Source organism: Myotis myotis, unplaced genomic scaffold (assembly GCF_014108235.1).
Source record: "Myotis myotis isolate mMyoMyo1 unplaced genomic scaffold, mMyoMyo1.p scaffold_m19_p_16, whole genome shotgun sequence".
Classification (NCBI taxonomy): domain Eukaryota; kingdom Metazoa; phylum Chordata; class Mammalia; order Chiroptera; family Vespertilionidae; genus Myotis; species Myotis myotis.
Genome location: NW_023416320.1, coordinates 7,281,325 through 7,308,354, shown reverse-complemented (window position 1 = coordinate 7,308,354; position 27,030 = coordinate 7,281,325). Strand labels below are relative to the sequence as shown.

Sequence of the window (27,030 nt, the reverse complement as noted above, 5' to 3'; positions counted from 1 at the left end):
ACTTAGCATAATACTCTCCAGGTCCATCCATGCTGTCACAAAAGGTAAGATTTCCTTCTTTTTTATGGCTGAGTAGAATTCCATTGTCTAAATGTACCACAGTTTTTTTTTTATCAACTCATCTGATGGGCACTTGGGCTGCTTCCAAATCTTGACTATTATAAATAATTCTGCAATGAACATAGGGGTGCATACATTCTCTTGAATCAGTGCTTCTGATTTCTTTGGATATATTCCCAGAAATGGAATCTCTGGGTCATAAGGAAATTCCATTTTTTAATTTTTAATTTTCTTTTATTATTTTTTAATAATGTATCAGAGTTTCAGTTGTTTCACATCCTCCCAATTATTTTGTGTATAGTTAATCTTTATTTGAACCATTCTAGTGGATGTATAGTGGTACCTAAATTTTAATTTTAATTTGCATTTTGCTGATTACTAATGGTGTTAACAACTTTTTAATGTGCAAAACCATTTTAAGAAAGGATATTAAAAACAAAAACACTTTTTTTTTATTCCTCAACTGAGAACATGTTTATTGATTTATTTTGAGAAAGAGAGAGAAACATTGATGCGGGAGAAATATCAATTACCTCCCATATTTGCCCCATTAGGGCATCGAACATACAACCTCTTGGTATTTGGGATGATACTTCAAAAAACTGAACATCTAAATGATATTCTAAAAAACTGAACCACCCAGCAAAACAAAAACACTTTTTAATCTTAAAAGTTCTAAAGAGTAGAAAGTTTTAATTAAATAAGAAATTATGAATTATTTTAATATGCAGTTTTAGATATTTAATAAAATTAGTACCTTCTTCCTTAAGTATGTGTTATCAAGTTTCAAAAATGTTAAAATCTCTGATGATTTAATCAAATTATTCCTACAGCAATGTCCATAAATAATAAATACTTTCTTATTCATATTTTAGTTGCTTTAGCTATCAGAGCAAGTTAGTTCCTCAGGGAATGTAGTGTTCTTTGTAAAAGAAGGTGATGAGATGTCCTCTCCAAGGAATCAAATTGTGAAAACAATCTTGGTATTGTACATGCTAATATAAATCTGTTATTCCCTTTCCGCCTCTATCAGAGCACATTTTAAATTGTGCCGATGCTGTATGCAAATAGATGTCTTATTAGAAACTGGGGCTGTATGTGCTAATGTCTCCCTGGATTTCTCGGGAGTTTGCTGTCTAACCATCACAGCAATAGAAAAGAATGGTGATTACTGTAAGGCTTTGAAGAACAAAGAAAAGTCAGACTATTTTAGAGGTTGTAGATGTCTGAGGCACTGACAGTTGTCACCATCACATGCATGGGTATCTCTTTTCTAACTTCTTGTTTGTTGTAGCTAATAAATTGTGAATCCTTTGTGCATGCCTGCATTCTCTAGGCACTTTCATCTTAAAATTTGGTAGAATGTCATTTTGCTCAAAGAATCTATAATAATAAAAGCATAATATGCTAATTAGACCAGACAGCCAACTGACCTTCCAGACGAAGCTCTGGCAGCGGGGCCGAGGTAGAGGTGGTTTGGGGCAATCAGGCAGGCAGGCGAGCAGTTAGGGGCGATCAAGCATGCAGGCAGAATGGTTAGGGGCAATCAGGCAGTCAGGGGAGCAGTTAGGAGTGATCAGGGAGGCAGGCCAGCGGTTAGGGGTGATCAGGCAGGCAGGCAGGCAGAGGGGTTAAGGGTAATTAGGCAGGCAGGCAGAATGGTTAGGGGTGATGAGGCAGGAAGGTGAGTGGTTAGGGGCAATGAGACAGGCAGGCAGGCAGGCAGGCAGGCAAGCAGTTAGGAGCCAGTGGTCCCAGATGGTGAGAGGGTGCAGGCCGGGCTGAGGAGAAAACCCCTTGCCACCCCCCCCCCCGACCCCCCGCATGAATTTCTTGCACCGGGCCTCTAGTAGCATATAATAATTTCAAAGACAAGATGAAGATTTTACATTTTTTGACATTTTGATTAGGGATTACCAACCACTAAAAAAAAATAGGAACAAAAATTTAAAATTTGTTTCTCTTGAATTAATTTCCTAGGTTGAAATTCTTTTAAAGTTTTAATATTCACATAATATAAAATGTGTTTGTTCATAGATGGTATATCCTTATAAAAATTTAGGTTCTTAAGATTTTGGGGGTATAATTTTTTTATTTAAAGTGCATTTTAAAATAAATAAAATTCAATTTACTTTGATGAAAAGATATTGTCTGTGGATCCCTTATTTTATTGTTTATTACATGTAATGAATCAGTAAAATACTGGCCTCTAAATGTTATCTTTGGTAGGATGTTGGTTTAAATGACCAGGAAGGAATTGGAGGAAGAATAGTGAGTGACTGTTTTAGTGGATAGTGTAAGTAATTTTTTTTTTAAAATATATTTTATTGATTTTTTACAGAGAGAAAGGGAGAGAGATAGAGAGTTAGAAACATCGATGAGAGAGAAACATCGATCAGCTGCCTCCTGCACATCTCCCACCGGGGATGTGCCCGCAACCCAGGTACATGCCCCTGACCAGAATCGAACCTGGGACCTTTCAGTCCGCAGGCCAACGCTCTATCCACTGGGCCAAACCGGTTTTGGTGGATAGTGTAAGTAATTTTTAAAAATTTAGGTTATTCTATAAAGGTGACAAGCAAAACTAAATTGAAGAGGAAGTAATGTTTTCTGTGTTTTATTCATTTATCCTAACTTTTAAAATGAAGTGATATATTTTTTTAGCTCCACACAATGAATTAAAATGACTCCTCTTTACAATTAAGAAATACAAAACACTATGCAAATAGTTTCTATATGAATAAGTATATATTTTGACATTTTTATGGTATTTATATTAACAGTATTAATTTTTAATGTTCTGAATTATTAAAAGTGAGACAATAGGATTAGGTGATGTCCTGGTTTCATTTCTGGAATTTTAAGGATGTGTTAGCTTGTATTTAGTAACTACATGGTTTATGAGGAATGAAAATGTAATTTGACTTTTGTCTTCATTTGTATATTCTTAAATATTAGCATAATATTAAATATGAAGATTTTTATGAATAGGAAAATGGATTTTTGCTGAGTTTATAATTTTCTTATACATATGTAAAAATTATTAATTTGGGAGTGCCTTTTACTGTACTAGGTGGGATCATTGCTAACATTGCTCTGTGTGACCATATACATATGTGAACAGTACAGTTTGGTCTGAACGTATTCAAATTCATTTGGCATTTGAGAACCTTAATAATGCTTATTAGTAAAACTATACCTTGACAATTACATCAGTTTATATGGAGACATTTAACCATGTTTGTTTTAATTAGGGTGATACTACTGACTATAATTAATAGATACAAAAAAGGACAGAGGCCCGTATGCTACAGTTTATTTCTTGTTCTCATGTCAGCATGAAAGAGGAAAACAAGTTGGTTGAATAGCCCTTTTCTGTGCAGTCACTCAGGATCCAGGATGTAACATTTGCCATCTTCATGACATTTTTTTCAGTGTCACTCTGGAGGTCACCTCCATTTGAGCCAGATGAATGAGGAGCATATGAATAAGTTGCAGGCATTAATTTACTCATATTTCATTGGCTGAAACTCAGTCACATGCCCACAACTAGCATCAAAGGAAGCTGGAAAATGTGGTCCAGTGTGCTCAGTAAACAAAAGAGAGAACATGTACTTCATTGAGTAGCCAACAGCTTTTCCTATAGTCCATCTTTCTTGTCATGAAATAGCCATGCACATCCTCTTTCCTGCCTTCCCAGAAGGGAAATCCTAAAGTTCCCATCTGTTGCATCCAGGAGAAAGTCAAAGATCTGAAGCCAAGGTGGTCTCCCCTCTCAAACTGGAATGTGGTTCCTTGAGGTTTACAGACTATGAAATTTACCTACTCTTTCCCAGTCTCACCAATCTATATATGTAAAGGCTAATATGCTAAGTGTCCTTCCCTCCATCCAGGTAACGCCCGGCTTCCTCTCCCTACCAACAGCTAGCCTCGCAGTTTTTTCATAGCCAGGTGCAAACATTTCATACTTTAACCAAATGTCTGTGAAGCATTTTCCCATGCCTCATCTTATTTGATCCTCACAGAATTCCTGGAGTAGGTAGGTAGGACACTCGGTGGAATCCTATTTTCTTTTCATTAGCTGGAAAACAGAGACTTAAATAGCTTAGAAACTTGACTTGACTAAAAAGAAATAAGAAATGGTGGAACTTGAAAATGATTTCAGGTTTTCTCACTGTGCAGAATATAGTCAAACACTGCTGCAGTTAAATATTTTATTCTTGTTCTCCCTGCGTGATCTACAATAATAATCTCCTTCGTGTTTATATTTACTGCTGTGTTGCTGAAAATTACCTGAAAGAGAAGTTGGGGTGGAAAAAGTTTAGCTACATCAGAGAGTAGGTCTAATTAAGCAAGTTTATTCTTATATATATAAGCAAGTATATATATAAAAGGCTAAGTTGACTTGCGCATGCATGAGACATATAAAGCTCTCACTGGCACCAGTCGCACGCATGTATTTCGATCTGTCATTGTCAATCATGAATTTGGTTGACACTTCTATTGTAGAGAAAGGGCGAATAGCGATATTAAAATATTTCTTCTAATTTCCTGCCAATGTGCATGAATCTGTGCACCGGGCCACTAGTCCCCTAATGAATAATGGTAAAGCAGAGGATAACTGCATCTTACCTCCAGCAATTACTGCTGTTTTGAAAGAGAAGAATGGGAAACACACAGGAGTCTTGGTTCATTATGATGATGAAACCTGCTGCACAGGAGACTACTAAGAAGGCCCATTATACTGACAGTAGAAGTTATTTGCTTGTGTTACTGAACAGAGAGTTAGTCTACGCAGCACACAAGAGCCAAGCACTAAACACTGAGAACTGCAGCGAAGAACTTAGAGTCACTTTATTGGCAGAGCCCTAAGCAAGGAGAACGGGAAAGCTATGGCTCAAAAGCCTGAACTTCCCAGTCAGGCATTCAAGTGAGTTTCTAGGGGGTTAAGGGGAACAGGTATGTGGAAGTGCTGGTGGGGTGGGGGGCAGGTTTTTGTTTTGTTTTTATCCTAACCCAAAGGTATGCTTTTATTGATTTTATAGAAATATTTGGCTTTTACAAGTTGGCTTTTCCAACCTTGTTAGTCTCCAGATTCTCTGGCTCTGTATTCCCTTGCTTAAATACAGGTCAGTTATTGTCAGACCTCGTCTTTATCGAGTAGCATCCTTACTAGAAGCAGAGCAACAACTTCCAGGCCACTTGGGAACTCTTAGGTCTGCAGTGAGACCCCACCAATGAATGTAAGGTGCTCAACCATAATAGAAGTTCATTCCATTTTCAGCAGAGCACTATGATGGTAAACAAGTTAGAACTCCCCTCCAGCCCAGGCTGACCAAGGTTCTATGTTCCTGTAAATGTACCCTTAGGGCTTGTCTGGGGATCATTTCCATTCTAGCTAATTAGATGGGGAAGGGAGATCTCAACAAGGGAGGTCTTAATGCTCAGGTCTGCAAGTGACACACATCACTTCCATTCATACTCTGCTAACAACAACTCAGTTACGTGTTTGCACTGAGGTTAGGAATTACAGTGTAACTCTGTGCCAGGAAGAAAAGGGGAATATGGATTTTGGTGAGTAGCTTGTCTCTGCCGCAATATTTAAACTCAATAAAACTAATAGGATTTGAAAGATATGTGGTAGATTGAATCAAACAGGGCTTATGATGTAGTAAGAATAAGAATATTAGAATATGCAGTAGTAGTTTAAACTGTTTACTGAAGAAAGGCAGAACTAGAATTCAAAGTCAAGTGCTTTTGTTACCTGTGTCATGCCTTATAAAATAAAATTTGAAGTACGTGGGATTCAAACTTCAGCCTCGTTGTGTAGCAGAGGAGGTAATTGGAGAGAAACACGCTGTCAAGAGCCTGCCTGCAGCTTCAAACCATGTGAATAAACACAGTACTACGTTATTTCCACATTTACAGACGTGCCCTCTCTGTGTGGTTTAATTAGCATTGATAGTTCTGGATAAAATGAGTGTTACCAAGAACAAATGATTGGGAAGTTTAATTATCAGCAGTTGTATCCTTGATAATTTTTTTGAAATAATTTTGTGTTCTTTACTAATATCTAATGGGAATAAGTCAAAGGCACTTTTACCCATTGCTTTAGAGATGAAGTTTATGGAATAAATTATTCCTGAAGTTTGTAGACAGTGCTTTTGATTTTTTAGGATTTCATCATAATTTTTTTCTTTTCTTTGCAGAAGGCATTTTGGAGATCAAAGATGGGTAGAAAAGATGCCTCCACTGTAAAACTTCCTGTTGATCAGTACAGAAAGCAAATTGGTAAGCGGTAAATTTCCCTTTGATACATTTCTGCAAATTAAGATAAAGAAAAAAAGCAATTATATGTGGTATTAAGAAAATAACTTTCCCCTAATACTTATAACATACAGAATGTGGTTAATAAAAGACTGTATAGAGTTTTTAAGGAGCAAAAATGTGCAGTCCTGCCTACTAATGGAGAAATACATTTTGTTTAACTATAATTTTTTTCAAAGCTTTTATAGTTTTTATTAACTTAATAAAAGCAAAAAATACATTTATTCTTAAGGCTAGGTGCTTTTATATAGGCACTATTTTTAATATTATCATCTATTTAATCTTTTTTATCCATGTAACAACTTGTAATTCTCTTGTTTATTAATGGTAATAATTTGATAACCTCAAAATGCTCCATTAAACTTTTACGTTAGTAAAATGGTGTACTGCCACTCATCAGCATAGGAAGATAAGAAGCTTATCTGTTTTATACTATACTCTATGTAGTATTTTCTACCCATTCTTTTCAAGGATGTGTGGAGTATTTATAAAAAAATTACTTACACACTAGTTACAAACCAAGACCCCCGATTTTAAAGAATCAATATACTACAACCACAACTCTGAACGAATTGTAATAAACTAGTAGTCAGAAGCAAAAAAGGTAACTTCTCCTTACCTAACCTCTATTCTCTTCGTTCACATTTCTTCCTATTCCACTTTTTTAAAAATTAAAAATAGTTAATAAAAAACCTTCTAAATAACTGAAGGATAAACAAGAGGTTGCAATAGAAATCAGAAGATAAGTAGAAATAATTGATACCAAAAGAATATATACCTATTACATAAATATGATACATAAGGTGCTCTCCATAAAAGAAAATATATTTCTGCAAAACAAAAGAGATGTAAATAAAGTGAAAAAATATTTAGAATACATAGAACCAATAAAATTTATATGTAGAAAAATAAAATCCTACTACAAATAAATAAAATAGTCCTGAAACTCAGTAGTAAAATGGTCAAAAAAAAAAAAATAGTTCATGCAAAAGGAAACCTAAATAGACAAAAACAAAACAAACAACTATTATAATAAATAATGAAAGGATCTTATGTAAATATCTAACTCACTTAACTGATAGATAAATGCAAATTACAAAACAGTATTTCTATTTGGATAATTTCTTGAGGGGAGGTTTATGATGTTTGATTTATTGTGTATTATCCTTTCTTCACTTGTAGGATGGCTGTGGATAAATATTGTGAGTTGTTAGTTATTGATTTGTTTAAATCTGACTGACCTACTAGACTGAAGTCTCTGATCAAATGGGATGGGCTAACCACATAACTGAAGAGTAACCATATCGGAAATCGATCCATAATCCAACTCTTCAATACACAGTTCTTAGAATTTAGACAATGTAGAACATTTCTATCTGCTCACATAGTCCCCCATCTCTGCTTGCAGGCAGTCTCTACCCAATCTCCAAGCGCAACCACTCTTCTGATTTCTATCACCATGAGAGAATTCTTTTTCTGCACAAAAAAGGCTAAGATTTGAATTAGTCTTAAATGTTCTGTTGTTTCTCTTAAAATATTAAGCAATATCTTTAACTGACTTGAAAACTTACTTAAATATGCTGTTTAACTTTCCTGAAGTTTTTTAAATCTTCCTTTGATACTTTCGTTGCTTTCCTTTGATTTTGTATCCGAACCCCCAAGGGTACATTGCGCACAGCAAGTATTTTTTAAAAATGTTTGTGAAAATTTTTTGGCTAAGTGCAAAGTAGACTTTGATATATTTTTATACCATCTTCTACTTAGTTACATTTCCCTGTGTACATAATAAGTTGTTGCTTGGTTAGCATTTTTTAATATGATTATTTTGGAAAGTAATTTATATATCTCATGAGCAACTTGTTGCTTTACCTTTGTAGCAAACTAAAGCATAGTACTTGTTTCTTAGTACTTAATGTGGTGTTAAGTGATGGTGTATCCTTTACAATTTATGACTAATATTAAGCTGTTCTGACCAAGCATTGAAAAATTATTAATTTGAGTTGCCTCTATAACGTAATATTAAAAAGTTTGCGTGAGATTTTTATTTATAAGGGTATTTATAATTTACCAGCTTCCTCTCATCTGCCCAGGTATTTCTAAATAATTTTGAGAAAAATACTTTTTGCAAGTTTTACTTCTATAGATACACCCCCCCCCTTTTTTTTTCTTGAGTGACTGTGTGGCATCATTTTGTATGTCTTGCTGACAATAAAAGTATACTATGAATTTTTTATTGTGTTTCTGGTTTTATAATTTTCTTTTTATTAACTTGACTAACATTTTCATTATTTTTTGCTTGTGAACATGCCATTTATTATTTTTATTCATCTTGTAGCCATCAAAAAGCAGACCCTTTGTTTATTAACATAGCTACTGAGTTTGCTATAGGACTCCATAAGAAAGACTATTGACCCTTGCTTTTGTAATGAGTTTTCTACAGTTATTTGTAGTATTTATTTTAATGTAATTTTATTGATTTCAGAGAGGAAGGGAAAGGGAGAGAGAGATAGAAACATCAATGATGAGAGAGAATCATTGGTAGGCTGCCTCCTGCACGCCCCCTACTGGGGATCGAACCCGGAACCTGGCCATGTGCCCTGACTGGGCATTGAACCCTAACTTCTAGTTCATAGGTTGACACTCAACCACTGAGCCACACCGGCCAGGCTATTTGTAGTTTTTAATGTAGTAACTAAAATTGTGTTCATATGGCAGTTGAGAAATTACTTTATATGCCAATTGTACTGCCCTTTCATAAGTAATTTTGGTAACATGAGAAAAATAAGATGCTAAATAGTGTTTTGTTTTTTGAGGAAGGAGGTAGGGATTTAGAGCAGTTGATGAGAAACTATTCTAAAAAATGTTGAAGGAAATATAAAAGTTTTTACTGTTGATTACCAAATTTTAATTTTTTTCAATATTTATGGCATGCTGTAAATAACTTGACTTCCAGTAATTTCTTTGAGCAATTAAATTTAGACTGCAGATTTTTTTTCAAATATTTTGACTCATCTCTGCTTTTCTATTGTATCTTAATTGGTGTGGTCTATATAAATGGACAATAAATTATATATCTGTGTTATAGCGATCAGACAGTGAATAGAACTCAGTATTCATCCCAAACAGAATTATGATTGAATGTATTTGCAAGATTAAAGCACTGAGTTTACTTTTTCCTAATTAAAGGCAATTAAAGATTTCCAGACACAAATAGAAGACAATGAATTGAGGAATAAGTGTAGAAGCAAGTCCATTTGCAGGTGAAAAGATGTGCCTTTGAAGCAGAACCAGCTGTATTTTCACTGAAAGAATAACAGTTTAGGAAGCTTTTCTGCATGTGCTTGCTTGATAGCATAATGTACTCATAAGCAGCTTATATAGTATTCAGAAAATAACCGTGCATTAATTTTTAAAGCAGCTAAGGCAGAGGAAGAGCATTGCTGCCACATGATGATAATGAGTGCGGTTGGTATAAAGTCCACTGACGAGAAAGAAAAAAACGGGTCTTCTGAAAGAGGAACATTTATAAAACAATAACCAGATATTCACATGATAATGAACTTGGGTAGCAATACCAACCCAGGGCAAAGATGCAGTCTTATATGTGGGCAAAGCTAAGGAATTGAAAAGCAAATACATAAAGCAATTAAGTAATGTATTTTTTCATTAAGCAGTGGCATAGGTGTAAATGAGTATTGCATTAAATATCAAATAATGACATAAACATAGGTTTTTATTTTGTATCAAATAGAGCATATAAATTCTATTCTTTTCTAAATGTAACATAAGAATAGTAAATGATAATATTATGGTACCAACTTATTTATGATCTTTATTAACTATATGTTTTTATAGCTACTTGTGGTTCTTTATAGAAACAGTGCCTATGCTAAAGTTAAATATATTAAACATACTGAATAAGAAAGGACTTTTAAAACAGATAATACCTGCTTATTAGAAATTATTACTGAAAATGGCATTTTAAAATATTGTTTGAAAAGCAGATACTACATAGATTGTCTGCAAAGTATATGTAAATAAAAAATATGAACATGTGTAGTATCATCTTTGCTATAAAAAAATCCAGGCATAATTTGAAAATTCTTATGCACCAGTGTTTTCTTTTTAGTTATGATTTTGCTTTTAGTTGATACTCATACTCCCTGTTTAAGACTGAAAATTCTGTTGATTATGTACGATGCGTTTTCAAGTATATCAATCTGTGTTTAACAGGAAAAATTAAAGACAAACTACTTTGATTTGTTAAAGTTGGTTGCAGTGGGAACTAGACACATTATCTTATTCTTCTGTAATTGGAAGAAACTTGATAATCGTTTGGGTATAAGAATAATTAAAATGAATCCAAGGAAAAGTACCCATTACACTTTGGTCTTAGTTTTAAAGGGGTGTGAGCCAGAGCTGGATATAGCCATGATTCCAGAGTGAAGCAAGAAACAGAAACTGGTGGTGGGAAGAGAAAGTTCTGCATAGTCAGTCAAGACTTGAATTCAGGTCAATCGCAACTAAACTCCTATGCTTAACTCCTGGAATCAGTCAATAATCAGTTAACCTTTTCATCTCTCCCTCCTCTTTTCCCTCCCTCTCCCTCATATTCATGCTATTTCAATTTGGATTTTTGTCTTTCTTTTATCATGAAAACTAGAGGCCCGGTGCATGACTTTCATGTACTCGGGGTGGGGGGAGTCCCTCAGCCCAGCCTGTGCCCTTTTGCAAGCCGGGAACCCTTGGGGGATGTTTGACTGATGCCTCAGGGAGCAGGCCTAAGCCTGCAGTCAGACATCCTTAGCACCACTACGCCACTGCTGCTGCACTCACCAACTGTCAGCCTGGCTTCTGGCTGAGCAGCACTCCCCCTGTGGGAGTGCACTGACCACCAGGGGGCAGCTCCTGCGTTGAGTGTCTGCCCCCTGGTGGTCAGTGTGTGTCATAGCGACCAGTTGTTTTGCCTTTCCGACGATTTGCATATTAGCCTTTTATTATATAGGATAAACCCGAAGAGGATCTAAGAAGATCCTCAACAATTACCCAGGTGTTTCCCAACCAAGCCTAGCACTGCTGTTCTGTAAGGCCAGGATCTTGAATGATACTGAATGATACCTTTTCTTTCTTTCTTCCTCCCTTCCTCCCTTCCTCCCTTCCTCCCTTCCTCCCTTCCTCCCTTCCTTCTCCTGTTGTGACCCAGCCTAAAGGAAGAAGAAGAAATATTTTTTAAAATTTGATAATGCTGATTTTACAGAGTAATTGGTTGTCTGGGGAAATGGGCATTACACTCTAGGAGCAAGCAAATAAATACACTTTCAGGTTATCATCATCAGTTCTCTGGTTGGTCATTGTAGTTGTAATTTATGACCTGTCTCCTCCAATATTCATTCTAGATCTTCTTGTCTCTGTTAAGTATCTTGGTTTGATGAGCCTTTTGCCTTTAGTGAGTAATCCAAGTCTTTATTTCTGAACGTTGTGCTTTATAAAAGCAAAACAAACAGTGGCAACAAATTCTTAAAAACAACTTTTTCAGATATTTGGAAATTAACAAAAGTCTTACAACAATCCATAGAATGTTTATTCAAGAAAAACAGCTGGATTTCAGTAAGAATGCTGTGCTTTGTTTTGTTTAACTTGTTCTAATTCCATTTTCCTCTCCTTCGTCTTGCAACTATAGTGGTTGTGAAAAACCACATCCTGCAGGCACTGGAGAAGGCAGAAATCCTCTGAGAATTGTCACTGTCGGACCTGGATAGCAGCCCACTGAAAGCCCATTCTCAGAACTTGTCTTTATTTGACCTGATTTAGAGCTCAGTCTTTATGAAAAGCCCCTTTCCCATGTCATTTGACAAAAACAATGAGTATGGGGCATTTAACATTACAACTACCTGAGTCAGCATTACTAGTTGGGGCTAGTATGTGGCTGACCTAAAAAACCTAAAATAAAACAAAACCAGGCAATAAGATGTCCATAGAGTCTTTAAAAATCTTTGACACACATTCCTGGGAATCATAGAAAGTCATAAGGCTGTGCACAGCTATACCACGGCCAAGAAAGACAGAAAGGGCTATAATCTCTTCTCTTGATGATCTTGAGGAAGCTAGCGGGAAGTGAAGGCTAAGACAGATCCAGGAAAATGTATACGCCTCCCCCCCAACTGCCCTATACACACACAGCCCCTCAGTGAAGCCAGAAGACTTAATGTTCAAGGCATTTATGAAAACTATCGGTCAGTCAGATGAAAATTAAGCTAAGTGCCTGTATATGACAAAGAACAAACTTTACAGAATTAGACCATAAAAGTAATTAAATAAATAAACACTAACATCAACAAAAGAAGATTAATAGCAGCAAGAAAAATTCCTAAGGAGATGTGATTTGCAGAGTTGCCCGTGATTGGCTTCATAGGCTTGGGTTATCTAGGTTTTCCCATAGATAAAATGTAATGAACAATTGCTAAATAGCTACTTTGGTTATTGCATTATTAGTATAACCAAAATCAGACACAATGTAGTCAAGAAACCATCTATATCTAAAATCTAGTATTTTCTAAATGTAAGTACTTAGAAGAAGGTGGGGCCTTCTAGATGTTATATATATTTTTTACGACCGTGAACATATGGCATCCTTTATTTTTTTAATCCTCATGAGGATATATTTTTATTGATTTTAGAAAGAGAGGAAGGAAAAGGGAGAGGGAGAGGCGGGGAGAGAGAGAGAGTGAGAGAGAGGAGAGAGAGAGAAACATCGGTGTAAGAGAAACATTGATCAGTTGCCTCACATATGTGCCCAAACCAGGCATTGAACCCATGACCTTTCTCTGCACAGGACGATGCTCCAACCAACTGAGCCACATCGACCAGGTGGTTTCCTTCTTGAAGCCATAACAAAAATAACATGTTGAAAACCTCTTTGGATATAATGGAAAGATCTGGTTTTAGTTATAAATAACTTAATAGATGGCTGCTGTAAATGTTTTCACTGAGTAGACTGAAACCATGTGTTGCAGTATATACTTTTGGATATCATAGTCAGCAAGGAGAGTACTGAATTAATGACAGATTCACTATGTGGAGCAGTGCCAGATGTACAATAATTTTAAAAATCATCTACTTATAATACGGTTTCAAATGTTCATATCAAATGTAATATAAATCTGCAATATTCTCTGAGATTATAGGATTTGAATCGAAATAGAACACATTTAACCAATGGTTATATGGGATGTGAAGCAGAGTGATAAATTCTCACTTTAACATTTACTCTTTGAGGTATATTTGAATTTGTTTTATGGCAGACACACCATCCAGAATATTGCATATGTGTATGAAAAGCGTACTGGTTAATGTAAGATAATCTTTTTTTCATTTGCTTATTTTCCCCCTCTTGCATCTAGAGATTATTATAGGGCACATATGAGATAGAACAAGAATGCCTGCTTAACCTCAAATCTATAATCTGTAAACTTGTCTGTAGATTCTCATTAGAAACTTGCTTTGTAACCGTGGTTGTCAGAGGCAGTTGATATGTCACCATTTTCATTGTTCTGGAAAGTTTCATATCTCAGCAGGAATAATGGCATGAATAGTTTGACCATTGAGATGTGAAATCAGAGTGAATATTAGTCAGTGAATATTACTCTTTTTAAAAAATATACCTCTAGCCAAACAAACACGTTTATGTGTCTAATGGACACAACTATAGCATTTCTTCATCGCTCCCATCCAGTTGACTCCTCTCTGCCATTTCTAATTTTTAAAAATGTTGTTTAGTTATTTATATGTTTATTTTTTTCCTTTTTTATTGAATTTATTGGGGAGACACTAGTTAGCAAAGTTATACAGGTTTCAGGTGCACTGTTCAACAACAGATCATCTCTACACTGTATTGTGTGTTCATCACCCCAAGTCAAGTATGCTTCCATCACCATTTATCTCTCCTGTTCCCTCCTCCATCTACCCCCAACCCCATTTCCCCTGCAGTCACCATGCTGTTGTCCATACTAGTATCCATGAGTTTTTTTCTTTTATTTTTTTTGCTCAATCCCTCTACTCGCTCACACAGATACATTGAGAAATATATCATGCATTGCATGTGCATGATGTATTTTAGTTTAGATCAACCGCTTTCGAATTTATTTTAGTGTGTGGAAGATGTGGAAATTAAAGAAAAAAGAGGTAATTTTTGGAAAGAACTGATCATTGAAAGGAAAGAGAGTAAAATGGAAACAACATGGCCGCATAACAGAATATAAAACAGCTGAAGCGATTATATGGTCAAATGTTCAGTCCCACTCAGAATAACATACTGTTATCTTTGAGACTCATTTGACCCAGTTCTTAGTTAAAAGTGTGGTTAACAAAATATATATTATTCTAGTCAGTGATTTTGTTGTTATTGTTAAATCTATTTTCTTTACAGACTAATAGGCATTACTCAGTGGCGTCATGAGATGGTCCCCAAAAAAAGATATTTGGTGGCACTAAGTTTTGTTCGTTTTTGGCTGTGAAATGTGGTAGAGGAAATGAAAACTAATATCTAAATGTAGCTATCCTATATCTTTTATCTAGCCATATTTATTCTGTCTTCTATTAAAAGAACCAAAAGTTAAATGCGTATGTTCTCTAAAAGATTCAGTGACTAAAAGTTATTTATTTATCTTTTTGAGTTTCTTACTTGGAAAAGCTTGACAATATTTCTCAAGTTAATTACTTAAATACTTAAAATATCCATAATAAAATAATAAAATAAATTTATAATGAATGAACTTCTAATCAATTATGAAGACTAAGTTAGCTTTACCCATTAATGGGACCTTATGTATACTCATTTATTTACACATTTGTTTCCAAATGTTTCCACAAGGTTTACTCTCTGTACTTTAAACATCTTATTCGCTAAAAGAAGTTTTTGTCTTTTCTTATAATCACTGCTCAGCAAATCAAAGATGCCTGTCAAATCTTCTTCCTGAAAAAGTAAAGGAGGAGGAAAAGTTGATCTTAGGGAGACAAGTTTATGGTTTCCATAACTGGGAACTACTTTGCAACCGTGTCCGAATTTTACTCTATTTAAACGTTCTTTGACATTTCAGATGGCTGTTAAACTGGAAGTATACATAAGCATAACTCATTGTCTGAAATTATTTCTTTCTAGGTAAACAGGATTATAAAAAAACCAAACCTATTTTACGAGCAGCCAAATTAAAAGCAGAAGCAAAGAAAACAGCAATAGGCATTAAGGTACCTATACTTGATTACTTTAAGATGTGATCTATTCATGCCACTTTGTTTTCTATCACTGGATTGCATAAATGTTGAGTTCTAAATGTTTTATGACATTTCAGAATCTAAGTCGAATGCCAGAATTGAAGGTTTTTATAAAGGATTTACTTAATGGGAAACATCCTTCTTATCCCGAGATTTTACCAGGTCTTAAAATAAAACACTGTGTCACTTGCAAGAACCAGTTATACTTAAATTTGCAATTTATTTTTCCGACTACTAAATATACATTTCAGTGATTTATGTGGCCTAAATAAAAAATTCTCATTTTCAGTAAATTTCATTTGACAGTTGTTTAAATTTTAGTTGTAATTATATATTCTTAGATCATTAATATATGTCAGTTTACTCTTTGAATTATTATTGTTGTCAGTTCTCTCTATGATGGAATTCTAATCATGTTCCCAAACTTGTTCTCTCAGAAAAGGAACTGAGAATGATATTAGCAGATATTAATCCATTGTGCTAGCACAATGAAATTCAACAAAATTACATTTCCATTATTACCCATGTCAATTCTTTGCCAAGTATTTATACTCAAATCAAACTATTAATAGGAAAATTAATTTGGTGGCTTTACTGTCAAGTGTGTCAAATTGTAATGACTAGTACATATATTTTATTTAAATATTAAAATGTTAAAAGAAGATTTTGGGTATTTTATCTGGCAGATGAAAAATCAATTTTTCAAAGTTATAGCTTATAGCAAATGCCAAGGTATTACTACCAAGCTGTAACAGCTGTTGAACTGCCAGATGATATATTTGGTTGTCTTCCAGAATTTGCTATTATGATGAAACACTGCTTCTTTTTACTCCTGATTGCTGATTTTGATCAAGCATTGCCGTGTGATGTGATATGTTTTTATAATACAATCTCCTCAGTTAGTGCTGGGTCAGTTTTTAATGAAAATAAAAAAGTAGATTGCCCTTTTGTTTAAAAGAGAGATGATTAATCTTTTGAAGTTTTCTTCTAATTTCATATGAAATTTCATTTTAAAAATTATTTCCATAACATAACCTTTCTAAAAGCAGTGCTTAGTTTTTTTCTTTTACAATTAGTTACCCGATTGTTGTCTTTTGTAATGAGAACATTACAGAAGTCATTTTTCACCAAGGTAATATGTTATGTACTTTGACTTTTCACAATGTTGTGTTTTTGTTTTTAGAAAATATTGGGCCAGCTAACTCCACATGTGGCACAATAAAATGAACAACTGTAATGTAAAACTTGAGAAATAGTGCAGCCATTCATCTATAAATATATGCCACTTTCTCATACACATCCTCCTTTTTATTTGCTCTTATAATTTTTTTTAGTTCTCACCCATGTATATGTTTATTGAGTTTAGAGATAGAGGAAGAGAGAGAGAGAGAGAGAGAGAGAGAGAGAGAGAGAGAGAGAAACATCATGTGAGAGAGAAACATTGATCTGTTGCCTCCTGTATGCACCCCCAATGGGGATCAAACCTGACACCTAGGTATGTGCCCTGACTGGGAATGAACCCTCAATCTTTTTGTTGTATGGGAGGATGCTCCAACCAACTGAGACACCAGGCGGGCTGCTCTTATTATTGTTGTTGTTTTAACTTAAGGAAATAACTATGTTCCCGGTGTGAGATGAGTCTACCTTATAGTGCAATTATTTGTCTTTTTAAAAAGCAATGTGGAATTTGTTTATTTATGAGAAAATTTTTCTTAGATTTCATTTACAGTTTGAAGTATGTGCATAAGAGTTTCTGACATCAGAACATAACTTTTTAAAAATAAGCTAGCATATCATTTTGGTTTATGAGCGTATGGGAGAAAAGCCTTAACTTTAAATATTGTTTACTTTGCTTGCAAATTTATGTAAAGAGCTCATTAAATAATATGAAACTTTTTAGAATCAGAACCGTGGAGGTGTTTTACATTTCAAATCTGGCATACCAATTAGTTTGCCCTGTCAAAGTTTGATTACATTGTCATTTTAGCATAGGATTTTAAATAACAAAGTTTCTTTTAGCACTTGCTATTTAATGCTATTAATTTCCCCAGCGAGTCATTTTATCCATATTGATAATGTCAGAGAAGCAACTAGGGACTAATGAACATCAAACATGTTTGACTCTTATCTGGTTGATACAGGATGGCCATAATATGACAATAGTTTACCACTTCACTGCTTATTCTTTAAAATGAATTATAGTTATGGTCTTAAAATAACTTAAATCTACAGAAACTATGAGTAGCTGCATGGAATAGAGAAATCACAGAAATGACAACAATGAACACAACATAAAGAGGCCCAGGATCAAATCCCTCCTGCCTCTAGCTCTTACCGTGATCCAGCTGAATTCAAGCTGGCACATTTGTAAGTGGAGATTATTCCATTTACTTCACAGTGTTAGGAGAGTTTAATATTAAAAGGAAAATACTTAACATTGAACCTAGCACATAGAAGTCCTTTATGAATTGTTAGCAGATCGAATAAGTATTTATTTGTGTTAGTTATTACTGGTTTGTATAAATAAGAGTTTCCTTGGATGTTTGTCACTGGCCTGATGATCCCCGATTTCAACTAAGTCTGCATTGTGTGACTACATTATATATTACAAAATGTTCTCAGTTTTGCTGTGGAAATAGTGTTATGTAGTAGTATTATTACTGATGTGAAGTTTCCAAAGCATTACATAATTTTAATAAACTTTACATCTAAATTGTATAAATCTTAATCCTTTGTTATTAATTTAAAAATTACTATAGTACCATGATGTTGTAGAACCTGTGGAAAGATTAATAAGACATGATTATCTTAGAGGAATGTATACAAAAAATCATTTCCAGATTTTAGTACCATGGAAAGTTATCAGTATTTATTGAGAAATCACGAGCTGGAAATATAAAGAATTTTACAATAGGGTCCTTAACTTCAGAGGCTCTAGCACTTTCTGTAAGTGTATGTTTAGAAATAGAAAATGTTTTAAGGAAACAGTCATTATTTAGAATAAGAATAGCAGTCAGAATCTAGGATTAATTTCTATTGAGAAGCTATTTTTATTTCCTCTGTCTTACCAATGTAAACAAAATGTCCTAATGTATGGCCCACTAATGCAATGAATATCACCTAAAATATATCTGCACAATAATATGTGCTATTTGGCTGCTGTCCAATTAAAAGATTATATTTCAAAAATTACAAAATCACTAAAAATATTTTTAGAATATAAATACCTATGTTTCCTAGTATTTAGAAGGAAAAAGATAAGCTGAATTTGTTAAATAAATAGTTAACTAGTTTATTGAAATGTTTAGTTGAAAGGTATAATCATAATAAAAGAATAAAAATAAAAATTTAGTATCAAAAAATTCTTTTATATAAACAAAAATATCCAAGTGTCAACCAGATCCTTCTAACAACCCCTTCAGATGAGCCAGCTGGAAACATTTTTTATTTTTTGTTATTTCTGATTTAAAACTAAAAATGGCCAGGGGGTGGAGCCATTAATGCCTACAGGTTTCTAAGTTAAGGTTAGTGCACCCTGAAAGAAGTATCTTCTAACTTTACCGTGCTTTAACCCTCCAAACATGCAGTTTCTATAATACGCGTCTTCTTAACAGAATAGGACATTTGGAAAAAAACTTATTTGCTATACCTCTCCATCCAATACTTTTTAAGCCCTCCCTCCCACACCATATATTGAATAGACTTAATTGAATTAATGGGTCCTCTGACCTTGTATCCTATGAATGTTCTCTGCTTCCTACCCTTAAGGCCTTTTATAATGCCTCTGGATATTCTGAAAATGTACAGTAAGATGATATAGAGTTATGTGAAAGGACAAGAAGAGGTTGAAAAGCACCGATCAGAGGCGATTATCAATGAGATGAGAATCATGGCCTCCAGTCAAGAGCACAGAAGTTATTCTTCCGTTAAATACATGTGAGTGGACACCAAGGCTGTTGGATAGCTTTGTTGTCCACTATAGAGAACAGGTAGACTTTGCAGATGTGGGCCACTTGTCTATACGTCCTTTTAGAATTGGTCGCTGTGTAACCAGATGGGTCTGGGAGCACAGCTGTGGCTGTAAGAAAATGAATGAAACCTGTCTGATGCTACCATGCCCTTTGGAGATGCCAGAATGTTCCAAACTGCAGCAAAGAAAAATTCACTTTCATTTGACATTATATATCAGATCAGAGAAATCAAATCTTAGAAAAATAGTTGACACTGAATCTTTTAACCCCATGGCTTTTATTAATATTTATTCTCACAGTTTGGAAATCTAAGTAAATGTAATTATGAAGTTAAAAATCTGTATAAGGTGTCCATTTATAATTTCAACAATCAGGTAAACATTTCCTGTTGACTATAAACCATGTTTGTTAGCATAGGCAGCTAGGCAGCTAGGCAGCTAGTTAGAAATTAATGAAAGAAACGGGAACGGGAACAGAACTGGCTATGCCTAGGCCTGATTAAGTGTGGAAGTTATAGCTTCAGATACCCCAGGAGATTGCTGAACCCCTGCCAAGAGGATTCACACCTCCCCCTCCCCTATACCCTTCCTCCCCCCCGCCCCCTCCCCGACCCCAGTGGGTAGTGGGGAGGGACTGGCTTTCCAGTCCTCCCGGGGGACGACCAGTTCCCTCCCTGGGAAATTCTTTGCTAGGCACATGGGCAGTAGAAACCAAGATGGCACATGGGGAGAAAGCATGTGTGCAGTGGAAACCAGATGAGGAGGCAAAACTCCGAGGCATGCACAGTAGGAGCCAAAATAGCCACATAAAGGGCAGAGCCTAACCTGGGAAATCTCAGAAAAGGATCCGATTGGATAAGGGACAGGAAACCCAGTAGATCCTGAAAAAGGATTGGTTAGGGGAAGGGCCCAGCATAGACCTGGGAAGGATTAGGAAAGAGATTGGTGAGTTTGAAAGAAGGCCTGCTCTCTCCCAAAAGCAATGTCATATACGCAAAGCTTAACAAAGGCCCTTGGGGGTAGCACATGTGCATTCATTCATTCATGTGCTTGCTCTCTCTCTCTAGTACTCACATGGCCCAAGCTGAGGCCCAGGTGTGGCCCCAGTGCAGCATTGGTGGGGGATGAACAGGTGGAGAAATGAGGCACAGAGAATTCGGCATTAGTGGACCCTGGCCCTCCTGGGCTTGGGGACCACAGGTGCAGGGCTGAGACCCCAGAAGCAGGACTGCCACAGAACAGAGCTGTGAGTGAAACACTGACATCTGGGCACAGTTTGTTTTTGCTCCAATAAATCTTAACATTACACCTTATCCACCCGCCAGTGTGTGGTTCCCCGAAATGCTTTTCTCATGGCCCCCTTTTCACCACAACATACTCATTTTAGTGTTTTTAACGTTTATTAGTTGGCATATGTTGAATTATTGCTTTTGCATTCTAATGAAATGTAAAATGCACTCATGTGAGTGCAAATAAATTACTGTATCGTAAAATAATGCCAGGAAGGGGTGTGAGAAATGAGTGAAAATTAGAAGGCAGTGGTTAGGCCCTTTAGGATACGGAACTGGCACTATTTGCTGTTTTTTGTATTTAGCCAAGTGATATGTTACTATTGAGGAAATTCCTTGATGGTGTGTATATATTTTAAAATTTTATAGACTTTTTGAGACATAGTATGAATATTGCCATTTATATGTAGTATTTTTTTTAACTATTATTTCAACATAATTGATTAATATGACCCACATTAAATTACCAAGGAAAAATCCAGGGCCATTCTTCACAGTTGTGATGAATTATACTGTATCATGCTTCATGAACTGAGTGTTCAGTTTGTCTTACCACATTATATAATCTATAGGATTTAGAATATAAAAATTAGAGGTTCAACAAAATAATCTATCCTATATAATAGAAGGCTAATATGCAAATTGACCCAACAGCAGAACAACAAGTCGCTATGACATGCACTGACCACCCAGGGGCAGACGCTCAATGCAGGAGCTGCCCCCGGGTGGTCAGTGCACTCCCACAGGGGGAGGGCCACTCAGCCAGAAGCCCTGAGCCGGGCTCATGGCTGGTGAGTGCAGCAGTGGTGGCGGGAGCCTCTCCCGCCTCCGCGGCAGCACTGAGGATGTCCAACTGCCGGCTTAGGCCCGCTCCCCACTATGGGCTCTTGGACTGTGAGAGGGCACAGGCCAGGTTGAGGGACGCCGCCCCCCCCCCCTCCCCAAGTGCACGAATCTTATGCACCGGGCCTCTAGTCCTATATAATAAAGAGCTAATATACTAATTACACTGCATGGCAGAACGACCTTCCATAACGACCGTCCAGATGACCTTCTGGAATGACCAGTGGGCTGGGACGCGGGGCCACGAGGCAGCCGGGGCTGTGAGGGCCGAGGCAGGTGGGGCTGTGAGGGCTGAGGCAGCTGAGCCAAGCCCTTGCACTAATTTCATTGGGCCTTTAGTATATATGTAAAAGCCTAAGAGACCATTCGACCATTTGACTGGTAGCTAGGACACGCACTGGCTACCAGGGGGCAGATGCTCAGCGGACAGGCATGGAAACATGAAACAGACTGATGAATCTCAGAGGGAAGGGGAGAAGGGGGAGGGCAGGAAGAGATTAACCAAAGATCTTATATGCATACTAGAGGCCTGGTGCACGGATTCCTGCACCAGTGGGGTCCCTCAGCCTGGCCTGTGGGGATTGGGCTGAAACCGGCTCTCTGACATCCCCTCAGGGGTTCCGGATTGCAAGAGGGCACAAGCCAGACTGAAGGCCCCACCATTTGTGCACTGGGCCTCTAGTATTTAATAAAGATGTTAAAGAGGCATAATCTATTAGAAAAGAAATGATCATTTAATTTTTAAAGATCTGTGACTTAAGTGCAACTCTAATAATAAATTTATTGAAGCAAGAAATAAAATTAAACATAACTAAATAGAGAATAGATAAACTTTGTAGGCGCAAACAACATTTCTTGTCCCCAACATTTTGATATCCAAACTATGAAGACATATTTAAAAGTATAAATGTTAATTTCACTATTAGTGAAACGCAAACAAATTAAATAAAAATAATATAGAATGACGCACTCACTGATGTACTTGCCATTGAAATGGATATTGTCAAATTATGCTTCTTAATGGCAAAAGTGTTCAAATGAATGTGATTATTAGTTTCAAAATGTTCATTCGAGACTGGAATCGTGGTTATTTTATCTGAAGAAACTGATAACATTAATGAATCTCATTTTATCAATTTCAAGTCTACTTTCTTTTTCTTCCTCAGGAAGTTGGCCTTGTACTCGCAGCTCTGTTGGCCCTCCTCCTGGCTTTCTATGCTTTCTTTTATCTCAGACTGTCCACAGATGTTGACCCTCATCTGGAACCGGATGAAAATTAGCTGAGCAGCAATCAATGCATTATAAGAAAATATTTATAAAAGGACCTTTGGGGAGCAGTGCTTTCTGAATACTGAGACTACAACATCTTGAGTTCTTCCTGCTAGTATTTTCACTTTGGAGAAATATTTTTTAAATAGTTGCGTAGTGTATCAAGAAAAGAACCTTACCCTAGCAATGTAGTGTAATGTATGCTACTGAATACTTTCATAAATCCTCCTACTTACACAGGAAACCTGTTCATGGCGCATTTAGATAAAATGGGAAACAGATCCCAAATCCTTCAGATGTTTTACCAGTCTACATGGATAACTCCATCACTTGCAGATTCCTAAACCTATTTTTGTTCCATGCATACATCAGAAGCCAAAGTATATATCCTTATTTACAGAAACATACTCAAATCACATCCAGGGCCGAAGAAGGAGCGAAAAGTCATGGGAAATTTTTTGTTTTACAAAGAAGTCTTGCTTTCTTTCCAGACATATTTTGTATCATTAGAGAGACTATCTGCACAGACAGCTACAGTAATCTTTTTCCTTCTTTGCCAACTGTTCAGTGCACATGTGCTCCATCAGAAGTGGCACCTGGATGACAGAAGCGCAAAGAGCCACATATGTCTCTGAAATAGAGTTCCTTTCCTCCTAGGCCGTCTAAGCTGGTGTAAATAGAAAGTTCAGTTGATCTTGATTTTAATTAACTTATGAGACTATTAATATAAACTTGGAATTCTATTTTAATTATGTTGTTCTGGCTGCTTGCGGTATCAGTTTGCTTCTCTTGTTCGGGCTTTATGCAGCAATCTGTCATATAATTGTGCAGTCTTTTTCACGTACGGTACTAGGAGAAGCCCTACCTATTCAGAGTAATTTTCGTGGGTCATGGTTATCTTTTAAAGCTGAACGATACAAGGTATTTTACAAAATTACATTTTTTTCTCTTGACAGATAACCAATTAGAACTCTTTTATGAAAAAAAAGTAGGAAATATATGTCTCATTACTGGCATATACAGCTTTTTGTTTATATAATTTTTTCAAGCTATTTTGCATTTGTTACACTATAATGACAAATATATTCAATATTTTTATTGATAATGGAATTTCTTCATATTTTTAGAACACATGAATACATAAAGGTTAGAAAATGGAAGAATATGTGTTTACTGTTTACTGATAGATAACTACTTTCTTATATAAAGATTTATAGAAAAGGAATAGTTTGAAACATGTGCACAAAATGTTTTATAGTATATGCATTCTACTTATGAAGAATAAATAAAATGTTAAAATTGTTTCCATACTTGCCAAGGGAAGAAAGCTTTCATAAATACCCTACAGATTCTTTGAGACTTTTGCAAATAGTGGATGTGACTATAGCATTATGTTCTGCAGAATGTTTTCAAGTTGCATAATTATTCATCAGTGTGAAAACAGCCAAAATTTCCAATATTCTCACAAATCATTTATGCCAAACATTTGAGGGCAAAATTTAGACACTGTTATTTACTGGATTCTTCCCCTTGAAATCACAAACTTAAGAGGCAGACCAAGAGTTCTTCTACACTCACCGCAGCAGACCAACCCAAATGGCATTTTTAGGAAAGGTTACAGCATTTAATGCCATGTGGTATGTCTGTCTGTGGAGTGGGTGGCAAAGGAATATCCAAGCTGGCATTTTGGATCTGATGGGCCTTTTACTTTCCCAAGTGACAGGCCACATGTCAAGAAATACTTTTTTCTCCACTCCTATTCCATTTACGTGAACAGTTTTCATGTAGTTATTCCCCCTCCCATATGGCATTAAAAACAGTCTTACTAAAGTTATTGCTAATTTCAGTGATAATTTAAATGAGAGGATATGTAGTAATTGTTTATTAAATACCAATCCAAGTGACATATAACAGAATTCGTAATATATAAAATAGATGATTATACTCTTGGAAATGTTTGAATATTATCGTGAAAAAAACAAAACAAAACAAAACAAAACCCACTAGGTAATAATAAAGTGTCATTACCTAGTTTTCTGATACCCTGAACCTATGGCTAGTCCGTATGACTGATTGACTTAGGATAGCCACAGACAACCGTAAGTCCCAAAGGCTAAACTCGGATTTTAATAAATAGCAGGTAAAATGAGACAACATATGCTTATATAATACTGTTTTTGTGAAGTGCAAATATTGCATACTCACGTTAACTGGGAAGCAGCCAGTCCTCTGCAGAGAAATCCCAGATCGTAGTCTGGTTTCAATCTTTGAAGAGGTAGGTGGTAGTCAGCCTGCAGCTCCAGGGGGCTACACGTTTGAGTAGTAAGTGGTGTTTGGCATAAATCTGCGACTGGCACCAGATACAAACTTGAAGCATGGGTTCCCCCCCCCCCCCCAATAATTGACTGCTCAGAGTAACCCAGAAGACAAATACAGGAAAATTATAATGACTTTTCAGAATGTTAGAATCTGCTCACATATTCTGCAGAATAAATTGCAACTAATGCAGCAGACTTAATATATTGCCTATGTGAATGAACCTTGGATATAAAATAAAGATTAAAATTCATTTGAGAAGAAATATTGTAAAAATATAACCTCATCTAGAATTTCTTTTAAAACAAATGAACAAAAAGTCTATCTTAGTAGCAGCATGGGGTTTGTTATTGTTTTAAGGTGGCAAAACACTTGAAGATTTTCTGTCTTTTCAATATTTCATAAAGATGGAAAGAGTACCCCCATCCCAACCAGTGATTGTAAGATACTGATAATATGTTCTTATGTTCTTATTCATTTTTATAATTTCAATAATATAGTGATCTACACGTATTTAATAAATGCATGTTAAAATTTCAGTTAATATTTTTTAGTCCTCCTAGAGTCTGGCACAGTTTTTGTATGTATTAGATGATCAAATTTATGTGCACCTAATAAATAAAATTTAAAAATTACAATATTCATCAACTCTTAACACTTAGCATTTATGGTCATTGGTTGAATTGGGACGTATATATGTTTCATCCTGGTTCTCTTTAATATCAAGAAACCAGCATTACATTTACTGTGGAGAAGACAAATTCCTCTTTTCTATACTCGAATGTTTTTAATATAACTCAGTATGCATCTTCATTCCTCATGAAAGTAACGCTAAATTTTCATTATGATGTTTATATTTATATGAATGCTGAAGCACTATATTTTCCAGGTTCTAAAATATATAGTCAGTGATAATTCAGTAGTGCAAAGTATGCTTTAGATAAATAAACTTCAAAAGTCAACTTCTATAAACGTAAATTTTAATGTATTTTTTTTCTTTCATAATAGAAGGTTGTCGAGGCAGAGACTATCTAAAATAAGTTTGTTTTCTTTTTACCAACAGTTAGTTGACACTTATCTGAAACTTCTCTGGGGAGATTTCTACCCTTCGTTCGCCCTTAGCAGCACTGCCTTCTTTTCTGTGACTGGCTCCCATGCGCCTCTATAGAATGCTGTTTGCTAGAGTTTGTTCCATTGACACCATATCTAGAATCACTGCAACCCACAGTAGACAAACAAACAAACAAACAAAACAACTGTAACAGATGAATTCAGTACCTACATAAACATTCTTACTATTTTGTACAGGGTCTATATAGAGGGAACCGGAGGAGTCACTTAAATAACTATAGCACCGGGGCAGTATCCATAGTGAATCAGTAAATTCATGCAAAAACATGGAACTGCTGCTGTATTCTGCATTTGCCTCTTTGTTAATTTTTTTTTTTTTTTATCACCAGCAACAGACTCGAGATCCTTATTTCTAGAAAAAGAAGATCCTTTAAATGCTAGAAGATTTTTTGATGACAGCACCTCCCTCTATTCTTTATTTTTTAAAAACAACAACCAATTTGGTGGGGAGGCAGCCAAAATCTGAGGTACCAGTGCCTCTCGAACAGATGTCACACCATTATTTTTTAGCTCGTTTGAATGAGTAAACATGTTAAACTGTGAAGTATTACATTT

The 27,030-nt window shown here is 35.7% G+C and overlaps 1 protein-coding gene across 1 annotated transcript; it reads left to right on the top strand.

Moving 5' to 3' along the window:
* On the top strand, positions 1-25,988 carry TRIQK (triple QxxK/R motif containing). Its single transcript, XM_036337688.1, has 4 exons — positions 1-44; positions 6,270-6,351; positions 15,545-15,630; positions 22,926-25,988. The coding sequence occupies exons 1-4, from the start codon at positions 30-32 to the stop codon at positions 23,037-23,039; spliced, it is 297 nt and encodes a 98-aa protein (XP_036193581.1). The 5' UTR covers positions 1-29; the 3' UTR covers positions 23,040-25,988.
* Positions 25,989-27,030: the final 1,042 nt, after the last annotated feature.